At 38.6% G+C, this 16,377-nt stretch overlaps 1 protein-coding gene across 3 annotated transcripts; it reads left to right on the top strand.

The window, feature by feature from the left end:
* The first annotated feature begins 5,040 nt into the window (after positions 1-5,040).
* bmt2 (base methyltransferase of 25S rRNA 2 homolog) lies at positions 5,041-16,035 on the top strand. Of its 3 annotated transcripts, XM_034686070.1 has the most exons (6): positions 5,041-5,318; positions 10,756-10,897; positions 11,041-11,169; positions 12,979-13,093; positions 13,444-13,772; positions 13,882-16,035. In XM_034686070.1, exons 1-6 carry the CDS (start codon positions 5,159-5,161, stop codon positions 14,048-14,050), a joined length of 1,044 nt encoding a protein of 347 aa, XP_034541961.1. In that variant the 5' UTR covers positions 5,041-5,158; the 3' UTR covers positions 14,051-16,035. The 3 variants fall into 3 exon arrangements, with proteins under 3 accessions (XP_034541961.1, XP_034541958.1, XP_034541960.1); XM_034686067.1 differs by having other exon boundaries at positions 5,042-5,318; positions 13,444-16,035; XM_034686069.1 differs by lacking the exon at positions 5,041-5,318 and adding an exon at positions 10,373-10,569 and having other exon boundaries at positions 13,444-16,035.
* The last annotated feature ends 342 nt before the right edge of the window (positions 16,036-16,377 follow it).

Genomic DNA, 16,377 nt, shown 5'->3' with positions numbered 1-16,377 from the left:
CCTACCTCTGAACAACACAACTGATGGTCTCAAACACATTAAGAAGGCAAGTCATTCTACAAATGAACTCTTGACAAGGCTCATGTGAATTAGAAACCATTCCAGGAGACCACTTCATGAAGCAGACTGAGAGAATACCAAGAGTGTGCAAAGCTGTCATGAAGGAAAAAGGGGGCTACTTTACAGAATCTAAAATATAAAACATATTCTGCTTTATTTAACACTTTTTTGTTAATTCAATAATTCCATATATGTTCTTTCATAGCTGTGATGTCTTTCATATTAATCTACAGTGTTTCAAATAATTAAAATGAATACAAACCCTTGTATGACAAGGTGTTTCCAAACTTTTGACTGGTAGTGTATCTCCCCCCATTGTTAAAAAGAGAGGGAAAGATAGCGCCTGCATAACTGACTGTATAAAACCATAGACAGAACAACAGCTAGCTAGAGTGAAGCCAGAACAATCACAGCTCCCCCTGGTGGCCTGCTGCTGTAAAAGTCATAAAGCCCGCTTCCTCTTTTCAAACAGACGGAACATGGCTCAAATTAGAGACTTAAAACACTCTTAAAATACATTTTTCTCACACATGCTTTCTGGTAAAACATTTTGTTCTTATCATGCTGATTTGTGTGCAAGTGTTCATTTTTGGGAGATGTTAAGTCTTGATTAGTTGACGAATGCCAGCTCCTGCAGTGTTTACCAGATTAGCAGCGCAGAGAAGGAACAGGAGGAGAAAAATTAACACTAACACAAGACTCATTGATTTCATCTTAGCTCTGAGCGCCAGCTTCAAATCAAGACAAGAATCTGATCTGCTGTTAAGCGGACTGTTCCTAGAGAAGTATGTGTAATACAGCACAGTCATTGGCACTAACATGTTGTGCTGGTGAAGTGTTTTGGAGAAGAGATTGTCCCTTATGGAGCCACAGGATTGACGTCACATCTTTTAATGATTAAAGCAGATATTTAACCAACCAATAAAACCTCTAAGGTCCCTCGGGTTGGTACAGAATAGATTGTTGTGTTGATTTGAAGCAGACACTTGTGGTTGTGGAATGTTCAATGACTCCTGTGTTAGTGTTGGTTTAAGTTTCTCCATCTGTTCCTTCTCTACTTTACTAATCTAATATTGAACGTTGCAGGAGCTTCAATTTGTTGACAGAGCTGTCAACCCTTCTTCTTCTTTTTTTTAAATAAGAACTAAAATTATCATAAAATTAACATTTGCATATAAATCAGGAACAGCAGAACTAACTACTTCGACAGAAAAATGTATTTAAATTTCTAAGTATGATGTAAGTTAAATCTGTTTTAAAGGAGGAGGTGAGTTTTAAGACCTATACTGCAGCTAGTCACCAGGGGGAGCATTAAATGTTCCCTTTTGAGGAGGCGATATGCCGTTCATGTTGTTGTAAAGTCCAGAATCTACACTCATGCTTGCTAGTCTATGCTGCACCTTTAAAACAAAGAAAGACATTCATTTGTTTACCCCAAACTCACATACTGTATCAAGGTGTTCCTAAGAGGGCTTTACACATCTAGCCCATCTGGGGAAGTTTGTAAGAGTTCTGTGGTTACACTGAAACTCTACAAAAATGCAGCATCCGGATCCTGACCTGTTGAAATGTTTTTATCTTGGGCTGCATTCTCAAACCTGTTATCCCGTTATCACCACTTATCAGGATCAAAATATGTTCGGCATCAACCTGACCTGCAGAAGTATTAACTCACTCTCATACTTTCTGGATGTCATGTATAAGGATTCAGCCCTATAATCAGTATTTACACGTGATCAAACAGCCCAGGACAGAATACAAGCCAGTAGCGTTTATTCCTAACTTCCTTTCCTCCTTTTCTAATCTTTTATTTTGAAAGAATTAACCATTACATTTAGTCAACGTTAGACTAAAAAGGGAACCTTGAGACAAATTCAGTCGTGTTTCCGTCATACTGCCTTTAGTATCAATCTGAAAAGAAGTCTAGTTAAGCAGAACACTCTTCTGACAGCATCCACTGCCTGTTCTATACAGTTAAGAGGAAACAGAGAGTCACATCTAGACACTTTTAGCATTCCTGCTGCCTTGTGAACTTTGGCTTTTAGCTGTGTTTTTGAGCTGAACACAGCTGCAGTAATGCTCTTGCCAGGAGATTTCCAGCAATAGTTCCAAGGATTACCACCCTCTCTTTTTTCTAGATGAACATTTTTAGCAACTAGGGGAAACATGGAGGAAACATGAAAACATTGTACACCAGTGAGGCAGCAGAGGGGAACCATCCTTCTCTGCAAACGATTCATTGAAATTCAATACAGTTTTCAGTGATGGGGATTTACCAACAATGTTTTTTCTACAAATACTCTGCTCGTGCTCTGGGATTCTGAGTCCAGCTCTGTACATCAACAGCCTGGTATTTCTGTCTTTTAGAGGTTATAAATAAGGTGCATGATGGCGTAACAGAGAGATCAGACCTAATGGAGAAACTATTTCATTCAGAATGCTCATTACTTTGTTAACATGAAATCCCCTTGTTGTGTGGTACAAGGTAATTGCTGTTTCCTTTACAACAGGTGGAGCTTATTTGGGCATCATATCAGAGTGTCAGAGCTGGACCTTAAACCTGTTCCTCTACATATTCTGATAACATTAACAGCGGCCACCTGTTTAACAATGACAGCTCCTGCACACTGCAGCAGCCGTGCATACAGCAGGCCTCGCTGCAGCTCCAGTTAAAACAAACACTGATGTTACCATCATGTGCTACGTGTTATTTTTGGAAGAGAGGGATAGTTATGTTCTGGCAGGGGGTTTCAAAGAATTTATAAATACAGTCTGGAAAGCAAATCTCTGAATGCAGCTACAATTACCCAATGTGACATTCATATCAATCTACAAACTCCTTTAATTTGTCCTGCCCATCTCATTCTTTTGGTAGATGTTTATCTTACAGGTCTATTAATGTAAATGTTAAATAAAGAACTCAAAGAACTTCACTTGTTCTTCCTGCATTTTATTGAATGAATTGAATCTTTTGGTTTGAGGAAGACGTTACCCTTTAAATCTCCGCTAATCGTTTCTATTTTGATCACTAATATAAAATGATCTAAATCAGGGTTGAATCCAAGCGAGAGCTTTCTATGTGAAGTGAGAATGTTCTAGCTCTCTCCAACTAGAGTGTGGGTAATGAGTTTGAATCCCTAAACTGAACTGCAAAGTAAAAGCCCTAACCTTAGCAAGGAAGCATTGCAAAGGGGAACATTAGTGGGAGGTTTTGCACTGCTGTCTCCCCGCAAGAGGGCTCCAGGGTCCATTCCCGGTAGTGGTCTTCCAGTATAGAGCAAGAATATTCCAGCTCTCTCAGACTGGACTAATGAAATGTACCAGACAATACTTAAATCCTAAGTGGTTATTCCTGACAGGTGGACAGTGCTGCCTCTCAGCAACTTGGTTCCAGGTTTGAGCCTTGACTTCTGGATCTTTGGAAAAAGCTTTTGAATTACCATAATGCAATGGAAAGTAGATAAACCCCCCAAAAAGTACAGCCAGGCAGCACAGTGGTGTGGTGGTTTGGACTGCTGCCTGTTAGCGGTGAAGTCGTTTGTTCGAGGCTGGTGCCGGCTGACAAGATGGATGAATGTGTTGGTTGTGAAGCGAGAGTGCAGAGGTAGGAGTAAGGAAAACAAATACAATAGTAGTCCTGTTTCCACTAAGATGGTAAAGATCTGATCTTTGGAAAAAACAATCTGTTCCCTCATTACATGATGTCTGATTACTGTAAGTACTCTGATGACATCATTAATGGAACAACTGCTAGTTCAGGCAGGCAACTCTAGCTTCATTACTTTCACAACTTTCACATTTGCCATGCGTCATTCCCACCATCACCTGACAAAGTATCCTCCCAATTAGGCCATCCCTTGGATCCGCCCCTCATCCAACTATTACATTGCTGGGCTTGTTCAAGTTCCTCTCATTTCAACTTGGAGCATATATTATAATGCATATTACATTATATTATATCATTATTATGATTTGGTTATTACAACTGATCATGGTACTATTATATAGTACTTTTGTTCTATTATCTTTATCTCCATATATGATATTACATACCCATTTAAATTTATTTATTTATATTGCTTACATTTTGTCATAACTAAACCATATGATCACCATGTCAACCTGTCACTACGGAACAATATTTGCCTACTGCCTGTAATTCTAACTATTTACACCATGTGTGACATTTACATATACCTTAAATTTGTATTCTATCTTTATGTACCATTTTTTTTCTTATTATTTTTACTTCAAGATTCAAGATTCAAGAAAGCTTTATTGCCAAGTGAGCTCGCACACACAATGAATTTGACAGTGAATTGAACACTGGTACCTAACAACAATACAGTAAGGACAATAAATATATAAACCTAAACACAAATCCAAAAAATTCTAAATAAAAATAAAAACTCTATCTGTACAAAGAAAGGTATAGAAGTACTTTTAAAGACATGAAATAAGTTAAATTAGCCTAAGCCAGAGTGCACATGTAGTAGATGAATATAATAATAAAATATCTTATGGAATAATTTACAATATTGCACATGGTTATGAGGTATTGCACCGGAAATCAAAGTATTGCACATGTATGTGATCTGTCACAGAAGTCTTTAGTGTACTGATTTACTTATTTAAACTTATTCTCATGTCTGTGTCTGCTGCAACAACTGAATTCCCCCGGGGATCAACAAAGTATTATCTTATTTAATATAAAACATATGGAATGGCTCCTGTAGAAAACCTTGAATGAACAAGATATACAAAAAAGGCTGTTATATTATAAATTTCAACTCTACTTATGAAATATAAAAAATCCAGAAACCTTTTCCTCTCATGTTTTGTGGTGTTAAAACAACTTCAGGAGTATAGGAATTTACAAGGTGGACTTGAACGCGTCACAGCATGCTCTCAGGGCCTGGTATGATTCCAGGCCTGTGATTGGACAACGGTCTGTCAGTTCTAGAGCGTGTCTGTCAGAGTCAGCCAATCAGCTCTCGCGTTGTTGCCCAGTGCGCCGGTTCGCCGGTCCGTTAGCAGCTGGGGGAAAGGGGAAGCCACTGGCGGAGGAAGGCAGCAGCAGCATCGGCGGCGCGGTGCTATGGACCTCAGGGACAATGTCGAGACAGGGGAGACGGAAAACCAGCGAGAGCTGTTCTACATGTCGATCCCGGAGGAGGCGCCGGGCAAGAGGGAGCAGGAGAAGCTGTCTGGAGTCGTCAAGAACGTCCACAGAAAACTGCGCAGGAAATACAGAGAGGGTAAGCAGCCTTAGTGGGCCCCTCTGTGTCTCTCTCTGTGGCCCTGCAGCCTCAGGAGCTCACTGAATCTTAACTAAAACACACTGAAGTAAATAATTTCCTTTTTGCATGAATCCAAGTAAAGACTGTGAACTCTGCCTGCTAGCTTTACCTCCACGAGCTCACAGCCCAGCTCTGAAACTATAGAGATCTGTAGCAGCAGCAGAGCGCAGTGAACGAGGCCTTTAAAGCTGCTTTAACAACAACAGCACACACACTATAAACAGAACCTGCTGCTTTTAGGAGTAAACAAGTATTATCTCCTTCTAAAAGCAGTGTGCTGACAACAGAGCCATGAAGTACGGTGGCCCTGAAGGACAAAACACATTTACAAAAGAGGAAACACTTTTACAAAGTTGGAGACAAATTTACACTTTGGAAAACAAATTTACATTTTATAAAACAAAATTACAAAATCAAAACACTTTTACCAAGGCCAGAACAAATTTACATTTAAGAAAAGACATTTACAAAATCAAAAAACACTTTTACCAAGGCCAAAACAAATTTTATATTTAAGAAAACAAATTTACAAAATCAAAACACTTTTACCAAGGCCAAAACAAATTTTACATTTAAGAAAACACATTTACAAAATCAAAAAACACTTTTACAAAGTTGGAGACAAATTTACATTTTCTAAAACAAAATTACAAAATCAAAACAATTACCAAGGCCAAAACAATTTTGCATTTAAAGCTCCTGTGAGGAGTTTTTGACTGGTTATGAAACAGGCTGAAATTCCCAGTGATGCCTCTTTATGAGCTACAAAACAAAATGAGACCAGCAGCTACACGACTGATACATTTTTTTACTGTAATTTTCTATGCCTGCAACCACTCTGAAGGAACAGCCTTTTTAACTTAACAACAAATATTCACAGTGAGTAAAACATTTCACTGCAAGCAGGATGATATTTTGTTTTCAGAAAACGCCCACATATACAAAAAAAAAATCAGCTGTAAGAGGAGCTGCTCTGTCCACATTGGGCGCCAAAATCAACCCAATCAGAAAGTTCCTCACAGGAGCTTTAAGAAAACAAATTTACAAAATCAAAAAACACTTTTACAAGTGGTGAGACAATTTTACAAGCGGCGGATCACTTTTTACCATTTCTGAAACAACATTTACTTTATTTTTAAAGGAAAGGGAACGTACCAAATACCAGGAGTCATATGTGTTTCTAGCCCATTTTTGGGGTCTCTGAAGCACCTCTAAATTGAATCCCAGCACCCCTAAAATTTGAGAGATGTTTTCTTTTCTTTTTCCCGCATGTCATCTTTAACAAGCTACAAAAGTTTAAAAACCATACAGTATATAGCGACTACAAAGACCAAAAAGAGAGGCTGACGCTGGGCCAAGTTATTGTCGGAGGTGCTAAAGCAAAAAATCACTATTGCACAAAAAAAAAAGTTTAACCTTTTATTACCAAAAAAAGGATAATCAACTCATGATAAAGTGCACAAACAGAAAATAGCAAAAATAAGTGATAAATAGCATAAAATGAGCGGTCAACAAAAAGTATGGAGACCCAGCTCACCCCCTCTCTCTACCTGCAAAACAAAAGAACACAGGTGGCCTAAATGAACTCATTATCCCCGCCCCTAACACATGACCCGTAAATAACCTAATTAACTGATCCCACAATAAACCATATTGTAAACAAACACCATAATAACACCACAAAAAGTATACAAACAATATCCTACCCTAAACCTCAAAATAACATAATATAAACACTTGAATCCCTTCATTGCTCCAACACAGTACTTGGTTGAAAAGTAATATTTCAACAACAAAAATGCAGCAGCTCCACTGCATTTCACATGTTGTGCATTGCATTTTAAATGAAAGTCCAAAAAATAACTCCAATGTCAATTTTTGGTATTTTTGGTACTCGCTATAGGGGGCTGGTTTACTCCATAAACATCCTGTTTATATATGCTGAGGAGCTGCTGGATCAAAATGAGTTGTCTTTCCCCAGAAATTAGGGTCACCATATGTTTCCTTTATGATTCCAATCCATTTCTCTTTTGCTGTGGCTCAGCATTTAAATTACCTTTATCAGATTTGATGGTTTAGTCACAGGCTTTCCCAAAAAGTGTTAGACTTTTCTTTCACAAATGTGGGAGTGAAATTGCATTAAAATGTACAAAACAGTGAAATTTATCTTGCATGGCTCAGCAACCCTAAACATCCAATCCTAGAATCACCCCTGATGGAAGTGATCCGGGAGTGATCGAGTGAGGGGTCATTGAGTTTGTTTTGGATGGAGAGAAACCAAATGGAGCGACGTTTGGTACCAGTACTTTTTTTTATTTTGTAATTTTGTTTTCTTTAATGTAAACATGTTTTCCAATATGTGAATTTGTCTCCAACTTTGTAAAAGTGTTTCATCTTTTGTAAATTAGTTTTGTCCTTCAGGGCCACCGTACTTAATAGATTACTGATGAGAGATACCAGCAATGCCTCTCTGTTGATAATGACTGACTTTATATTGCCTCTCTATTGCTCTGAGGTGATAACTCTGTGGACTCACAAACATTTGGTGCAACTTTTACAACCAAATTGTCTTTGTGTATTGTGTATTTGAGGTGTTGCATCAGATACTGCCCCTAAAATAACTTAAGATTCACTAATGATGACACAGACAATTAATCCATAGTGTGTTTATGGACATGAGGCTGAAACTTGTGTGAGTTGTTTCAAACTGAGGAGCAAGTTTATATCCAGTCAGTGCAGGAAGTGATGCTTATTGATTTATAACTTTGCCAGTCATTTCAAAACAATATATAATAAGGAACCGGCAGCTTGTGCCATCACTTTAGTGGTCTGAATGTCTTTTGGTATTTCCCTATCCCGGTCCATAAGTACTTCTGTGATAGTTTAGATGTAACTGGCTTTATTTTATTTCCTCTTATGCTTTGGATCCAGTTACCCCTTAATTTTGCCCTGTCATAGATTAAAGTCTGGGGAATACTAATGTTTAGCAACACCTCTTTTGGTTGATCTTGTGCTGCAGCAAGCAGATCATATATTTCCCCATCAAGGAACTTGAGGCCACTTCAGGGAGGATTTTCTTCTGCTTTCACAAATGACTAGAAAGCCTAAAATTAACCTCAAAGTATGAGCAGATGATACTGAAACCCTTAGGCTGTGATTTCTTTCGACCAAATGTTTACCAAAGAGGTTGTTTTACTGAACAAATCAATCTTCACACGTCTGTATTTGCAAATAAGATAAGCAGGATAATCTCCCTGTATTGATCAGAAAAATGCAAAACAAAATACAACTCAAACTCAAACTCAACTTTATTTATATAGCACCTTTCATGCACAAACATGCAGCCCAAAGTGCTTCACAGAATAACAGAGACAGAAAACAACAGCAATTGTCAAGTTAGAAAAGGCATGATTACAAATAAAATACTTAAAAATGAATTAAAATCAATAAAGAAATTAAGAGAGGAAAGAAAAGTTAAAAATAAGGTAGTGTTAACAAGATCAGATGAATACAATAAATACATAGATTAAAATATAATTAAATAAGATAAATTAATGTTAAAGCAATGATTATTATAATAATGCAGCCCAGGGCTAAAAATAAATTACTCCAAATTAAAAGCTAGATGAAAAAGGTAAGTCTTAAGTTTACTTTTAAAAACACTCAGAGAGCTCGCCTTCTAAATATCCAGAGGTAGAGAGTTCCACAGCTTAGGGGTGTAAAAACAGAAAGCTCTCTCTCTTTGTGTGAGACACACGAGGAACATTTAAAAGGGAAGCATTCGAGGACCTCAGTGATCGAGCTGGAACACAAAATAACATGAGATCAGTGATGTATGGAGGAGCACGGCTGTTAAGAGCTTTAAAAACAAGTAAAAAGACTTTAAAATCAATTCTAAAAGTGCTAAAGTTCAAGTTAGTGAAACAAAAAGAGCTGACAGCTCTGTGATATCAGGGTCATATATCCATGAGCACATGAAGAGTTTTCTGTCCTTCCATTAAATATCTCCGTCTTCTTTCTATTATGAGTCTACGTGACGAAAACTGGGAAATTTGGAAAGAAACGTTTTGCAACACCGAGCAGTAAACACTGACACATGACCTCTGAGTTGGAGTCACAGTGCGGGGAATCTTCCCTGCCTGAAGAAGAAAGTCACATTTTGCTCCAGAGCTCTAATGCAAAGTTCTAATTCAGCTCGGAGCTTGAAGAAGACTGATTGTAGTTGGAGTTAAGTGCCCACCAGAAATGCTGAAATGCCCTGGATTAAAGCACGATGAAATGCCTCCACACACGCAGAGACTCTTTTTCAAGGAAAAGTTAAGTCCTACTGGAAGAAAGGGAGAATTCAGAACAGCAGGTGCCAAGTGCTTATTGTGACAAAAGAGACCTGGTATTTCTTTATCACTATCAAACTGTGGAAGAGTGACGACCAGGCTGCAGCATTTTTTAACATGGCATGAATAACAGCTAGAAATATCAAGAGTCAAATTTGATTGGTCTCAGATGCTAAAAAAACCCCAAGTTTGATGATACTTCTGCTCTCAAACTCAATGTTGTATCATCAAAAACAACATAACAGTTCAGTTTTGTGCTCCAGTAAACACTTAAGTAAGAGATGCAATAACAGTCAAAGGGTTGTTGTTCTCTGCACAGCCCCTGTTCTTCCTTTGGGCCTTTAAAACCCTGCATAACCATAATCCAAGTGTGTTAGAATGATGTCCTATCAAGTCATGTTCTGCATAAACTATTTACAGTCTGATAACGTTATGACTGTGGGAGAGAATTTGGTTGTTTTGGAGTCCGCAGCAGCACAGAGAAGTCATCGTGCGAGCAGACCTCATGATTGGTTAATAAGTAAAGCATGATCTGGTAGGCTTGGCATTGAATCACAGCGGTCATGCCTCCAGAGCGCGGCTGTTTACCACCACTCCTGTTGTTGTGCTTTCATTTCTGTAAAATCTGATAAAGAGTTTTTCCTTGTGGTCATGGGATTTCTCCCTCAGCAGCCTTTGCTACGGGCCGTAAACTTCTCAGTCACTGCAGAGATGTGCTAAAAGGGATTTTTTATGCGGTGGTTAATACAATAGAGAATAAGTTCTTCTTCTTCTTTGCGGGCAGAGATGGGTGAACATGTAGGCAATGCAGCAGCTAATGTGGACTGAGTGTTTTCAGCAGGGTTTTCTAAAGGAGTACTGTCCAAGGTTGGCAAGTAAGTTTTCTGGATGTTTTCCACCAGCTGTGGAGGGAGAGTTTGGGGGATAAATCGAGGCCGTTACAGCAAGCCTCAGCAGCTGATATCATCCTTTTTCAGCTTAAGTTGTGAGACCTTTTCATTCATTTCTTTGTTGTTTTCTTGTTTCTTTCTTCTGTCCTGATTTGACATTTTTCTCCTCAGTGGGTGACTTTGACAAGATCTGGCGCGAGCACTGTGAGGACGAGCAGACGCTGAGCGAGTACGCCCTCGCCATGAAGAACCTAGCAGATAACCACTGGACCAAAAACTGCGAAGGAGAGGGGCGCATCGAATGGTGTCGCAGGTGAGTTCTGATTGATTTCAAACGCCTTCAAGTTGCAGATTAAGACCTTATGAGAGTGAATTCTGACTCATCTTAATCTTCAGGATCTGCTTTTCTTACTTTCACAGTAAGTTTTGTCTCATGTCTTTTCTTCTTTTCCTCAGTGTTTGTCAAGAATATTTCTTGGATGGCGGGATGAAAAGAATGTTGGAGAAAGATGAGAAGAGTGCCGTGCTAGCCATGGGTCTGAGTGCAGCATCTGTAAGTGCCCAACCGCACACCACCATCCCCAGGTAAGCTTCAGGAAGAAGTTCTGCTCAGTTAAATGTGAATGCTGGAATCTATCGTGCTCAATGTGTTCCAGAAGCTAATCTGCACTAAGCTGTTTTGTAGTTTTTGTACAAGAAAGTAACATGAGGAAAGTGGACCTACGCAGGCATTACCAATTATAGATGTATTACACATTTAACTTCACAAAACACAAACACGTCGTTAGACTTTGTGCTTATTTTCTTCAAAATATGACGCTGGATAGGACCAAGTTTACAGACTCAGATTGATTTTTTTTTATGACTCAAGTTTATTGGATTTTGAATTTTTAACAACACATATCAACAACATACAGGACAAAATAGTGCCAAGCCGAAGAGTAAAAAAAAACCCAAAATCAGGATAAAATGTGTGACTTTTACTGGCATGAAAAATAATAAAAAACAAACAAATAGACAAAACAACAAACAGAGAAGAAAAATACTGTATCAGACAATAAAGAAAAATAACAATAATAAAATAATGCACAAATAATGAGAATGACAAAATACCAGTCTTAACAAGACATTTTGGACAAGTTGACAAGATGTCCAATGTACCACTGTCACATGCCCTCTACCCATACTTCACAAATAGATATTTAATCAATGTTCGTCCAACAGTGTCCACACTGCTTACTCAGATTGATTTTTAAGTTGTCTTTCACACTTTCACACTGCATATCATTAAATGTGGAGATTTGTATGAGCAGATATTTCTGCTTAAAGGGGAAATAGGTAGGGTCACAAAAGTACTTCTCCTTCTCGAGGTTCAGAAATGAACACGTTTGTCTTCATTTCTGAAGAAAGAGTGTGTATTCAGTGTCTGCACTAAAATACACACTTTAAAATGTAACAGCATACAGTTGTCTCCAAAACGAGGCGGCATTTGTTTCCAGTGTCCTGGCAATTCAAGTAGAAAAGAAAAACCCTATGTTATGAAAAATATAATGTTAATATAAAGATATATAATGTATATTTTTTTTATTTTCATGATTTGTAATGTTCTAGTTTTTACAAATATTCAAGACATACAAATAATGACAATACAATAAAAGTGAAAACGAACAAAACAAAATGAATCAAAAATAAAGTAAAATAAAATAAAAAATCAATAGAAATAAAATAAAATCCAAATAAAATAAAAAAAATTAATTAAATAAAATTAAAATCAAAACCAAAATCAAAATTGAATTAAATCAAAAGTAAATAATACAAATATTCCCAAAACAAACAGACAGAAAATACAATTGACAGATTATTTACAGCAGGAAACAGTGTGAACATACTGTAGCAACTAGTCTAATAACAAGAAAAATATAATGAACAAACATACCTATACACACATATGCATGTTAATGCACACATAAGCACATGTAGACATATTAAATAAATATAATGCACCATTTAAATATATTTTATAATAAAAATGTTGCAAAAAATGTATAAAGTTGTTATTATCGGTCTTCTTTCTTTTAAAAAGCCTCCTTAGTTATTTTGCAATGAACGTTTGGTCGCCCCCTAATCGTCTATGTTTCTGTCATCCTCTTTAACAAACATAAGTAGCATAAAATATTCTGTAGCAGTCAGAAATGTAATTTAAAATGACTTTTGTGTGCATTGTTGTTTGTGTTTGTTGTGGAAAAGCTTTCTCTTAAAGTACTTTTGACAATATGGTTGTAATCAGACATAGAGGCACCCTTGGGTCCTGTTTTGCACTTCTGCCTGTTAGTTTTATATTTAACTGTTTGCGCTGACATTTCTTCCACATTTGTATTTGTATTTGTGTCGTAGTTCAATCTCTCAGCTGGGAAAAATGCGCCTTCTAGATGTGGGAAGCTGCTTCAACCCCTTCCTGAAGTTTGACGAGTTCCTTACAGTTGGTATTGACATAGTGCCTGCAGTCGAGGTATGAGTGCTTTTTATTTCCATTTGTATTTGTTTTTCACAAGTTCAAGATTTTAGACAAACAAAGTCAAATGAGGGAGTTTTTCCTGTTCAGTAACATAACTTAACTTGCTGTTATTACAGAGAAAAGGCAACTGTAGAAATGACTCATGCTGGGGTATCGGTGCTGTGGTTAGACAGTCAGTGTGAGCTAAGTCAGCAGAAAGCGGAACAAAAAGCAGCTCACATTCTGCAGCTGCAAGACGAGAAACTACTTATGTGCAAAGAAAATTACAGTTCAAGAATACAGCACAGAAAACCCCGCTCCAACCACTTCAAAGTGCTGACTCTGCATATGTTTCTCTCCTTCAGAGTGTGTACAAGTGTGACTTCCTCAACCTTCAGCTCCAGCAGCCGCTGCAGCTGGCTGGTGACGCGGTCGAGGCGTTCCTCCGCCAGCTCCACAACCCCATCGACACACTGCCCGCTCAGCTGTTCCACGTCGTGGTCTTCTCCCTGCTCCTGTCCTACTTCCCCTCCCCGTACCAGCGCTGGATCTGCTGCAAGAAAGCCCACGAGCTGCTGGAGCTGCACGGCCTGCTGCTCATCATCACGCCTGACTCTTCCCACCAAAACCGCCACGCCCTCATGATGCGCAGCTGGCGTGTCGCCGTTGAGTCGCTGGGCTTCAAGCGCTACAAGTACGTCAAGTATTCCCACATGCATCTCATCGCTTTCCGCAAAGTGTGTCTGGCCACCACCAGTGATCTGGTGTCGCGCAACTACCCTGAGATGCTCTACATCCCTCAGGACTTCCACTCCAACGAGGAGGAGGAGTGTGCCGACGTGCCCGTGCAGGTGCGCTCCGAGTTTGAGGAAGACCAGCTGGCTTGGGGCTTCACGGAGCTACCTGACACGCCCTATGATTCAGATTCCGGGGAGAGCCAGAGCAGCTCGGTGCCTGGTTTCCACGAGCTAGAAGACCCCATCCTGCTGCAGAGCTAGGCAAAACCAGCGACCCCCCCTCTCTCTCTGCCCCTCCACCTAACCCCTTCTCTACCAAACTGTCACCTCCCCTTCAACTGCTGCGCTGCCAAATTTAACCTGCTGCATTCTTCTCCCACTTCCCCCCCCCCTCCCTCTCCTCTAACTAATGCAGTTTGCACAGTGTGAAAGAGCAAAGTTTACAGATTATTTTCTCAAATCCACACTCCTCTGAGGGTACACACACATACACACACGCACACAAAGACACACTACACACACTAAGATGGATATATTTTGATAAATATCTAGGTTTTTTAAAAGTTGGAAAGCGAATGCCCTTAAAGATATCGAAAACTCCCTTCTCCTTGATTTCAATCCCATCTTCCAATCAGCACTCAGCATCAAAAGTCAGCTTGTCAACATTCTGTACTCTATTTGAATAAGCTAGTGTGGCAGGCGGCTTACAACAAAAGGCAAATACATACAACAACCAGAGCAGAGTGACAGGAGTTTGATTGCACTGGAGAGACTGAAATGAAGTGACTGGACTGGTACGCTTGCTTCTGTCACAGCTGTGCAGCTTGATTTTTTTTCTGAAACTTCTCGATGTGCGTTTAGTTTTCCAACACGACAAAAAAAAAAAAAAAGTTCATGGGTTTTGAAATACATAATCTCAACAGTTAAAAAACATTGGTGTTGTCCAGTGTTTGAGTGTGGCAATGCCATTTTTAATATGGCATCATCTGAATGATTTGTGTATCTTTTACAAGAAAGTGGTATTTGTAGCATTTTAAACATTTTCAGAACCATACGGTAGGAGTATTACTAGTTTACTAATGTGAAACTGTAACTGTGTTGATTCATGTGTAACAAGGTACGAGTGTTTCAAAGTAGGTATTACACTTTTTTTTTTTTTTTTTTTCCCTCTTTGTCTTTGCAAATATTAATACGGAATTATCTCCCGTTCAGTTTAAGATACTTTTTTTGTTCTCAGGCAGAAAAAGAGTACAACACTGTAAGCCAGTGACCCATATCAACTTAAATTGACAGCACCGGTATCATTTGACAACATTTTGTAACTTTGATGTGTTCAAAATATATTTAGTGTTCTGCCTCCAGAAATACGTGAGCTCCTCGACTGAAGAGATTTGCACTAATGTACCCTTTTTTGTCAGACTGAACCTCTGAAACAGGTGATAATCTATGTTTTAGCAATATAAGTGACACCGGATCTGAAGATACTGAATCCTTGGTGGGGAGATTTTAGCTTAAAGATACTACCTGGTGAATTGTAAGTGTGTGTGTCTGCCTTTCACTGAGCAGGCTGAATGTGTGGCTGTGGTCAGGTTTGTCAGTGTGAATGAAGGATTGAATTGTTGACATGTTTTTTGTGTCAGTGGCACTTTATAATCGATCCCAAAGGGTGCCACCAAATGTCATTATTTTCCTATGATGACAGTTTTACAAACAGTAGGAGGAGCCCATAAAATAATACCAGTAAGTCTAAGGTGCCTTCTTTGTTCTTATTTGCTGTATGTTGTGAGAAGACTTTCATGTCCCTGGAGAAAATGATACACACCTTTTAACAAAAAAAAAAATATCAAGCTTCTTTGGCCAAACACAATCTACCCACTCCTCTGTATCGTCATTTAAATGGATAGCAAGAAACATTTCCAGTTTTGATGTTGCGCAGTGTGTTGTTGCCATTTCCATATCATTTTCCAGTTAACCTTTCTCTCTCTGCTGATAGCTCCTTCTCTTTTCACAGGATAAAAAAAAAAAAAATCACAGTACCAAACATATTCCGACTTCGAAGCAGCGTGTTTTGTGATTAAATGGTGCATTTGTCTTCCAGTGTTTCTTTTGGTCCATTTGCATGAAATGGTTCATCTACATTATCAACATTTCCAACCATGCCGAACAATGTGTGCTTATAGTATGGTTGTATTTCTCTTTTATAAATGAATGTAAATGTAAGGTGTCTGTGTGTGTGTTTGTTGTATTGTTACCGCTTCAACAATCAAAGTATTACCTTACTACTTTGGAAGAAATGAAGAGGCTGGTATGCTTCAGAAGTTAGATCAAGTCATTGATTGACTGTTTTTTTTTTTTTTAAACAAACTTTGTTGTCAATATCAGCAGCCAAAAATATAAATAAATCTTGATTTTCACAATCAGGAAAGCGTTTATTTATTTTATTTAATATTTTTGGGCTTTCACACCTTTATTGATAGGTGAGGGGACAGTGACAAGTGTAGGAAACTGGGAGAGAGTGAGGGAATGACATGCAGGAAAGGAGCTACAGGCTGGATTTGAGCC

Source organism: Notolabrus celidotus, chromosome 6 (assembly GCF_009762535.1).
Source record: "Notolabrus celidotus isolate fNotCel1 chromosome 6, fNotCel1.pri, whole genome shotgun sequence".
Classification (NCBI taxonomy): domain Eukaryota; kingdom Metazoa; phylum Chordata; class Actinopteri; order Labriformes; family Labridae; genus Notolabrus; species Notolabrus celidotus.
Note: the sequence above shows the minus strand (reverse complement) of the source record. Positions and strands in the feature narration are given on the sequence as shown.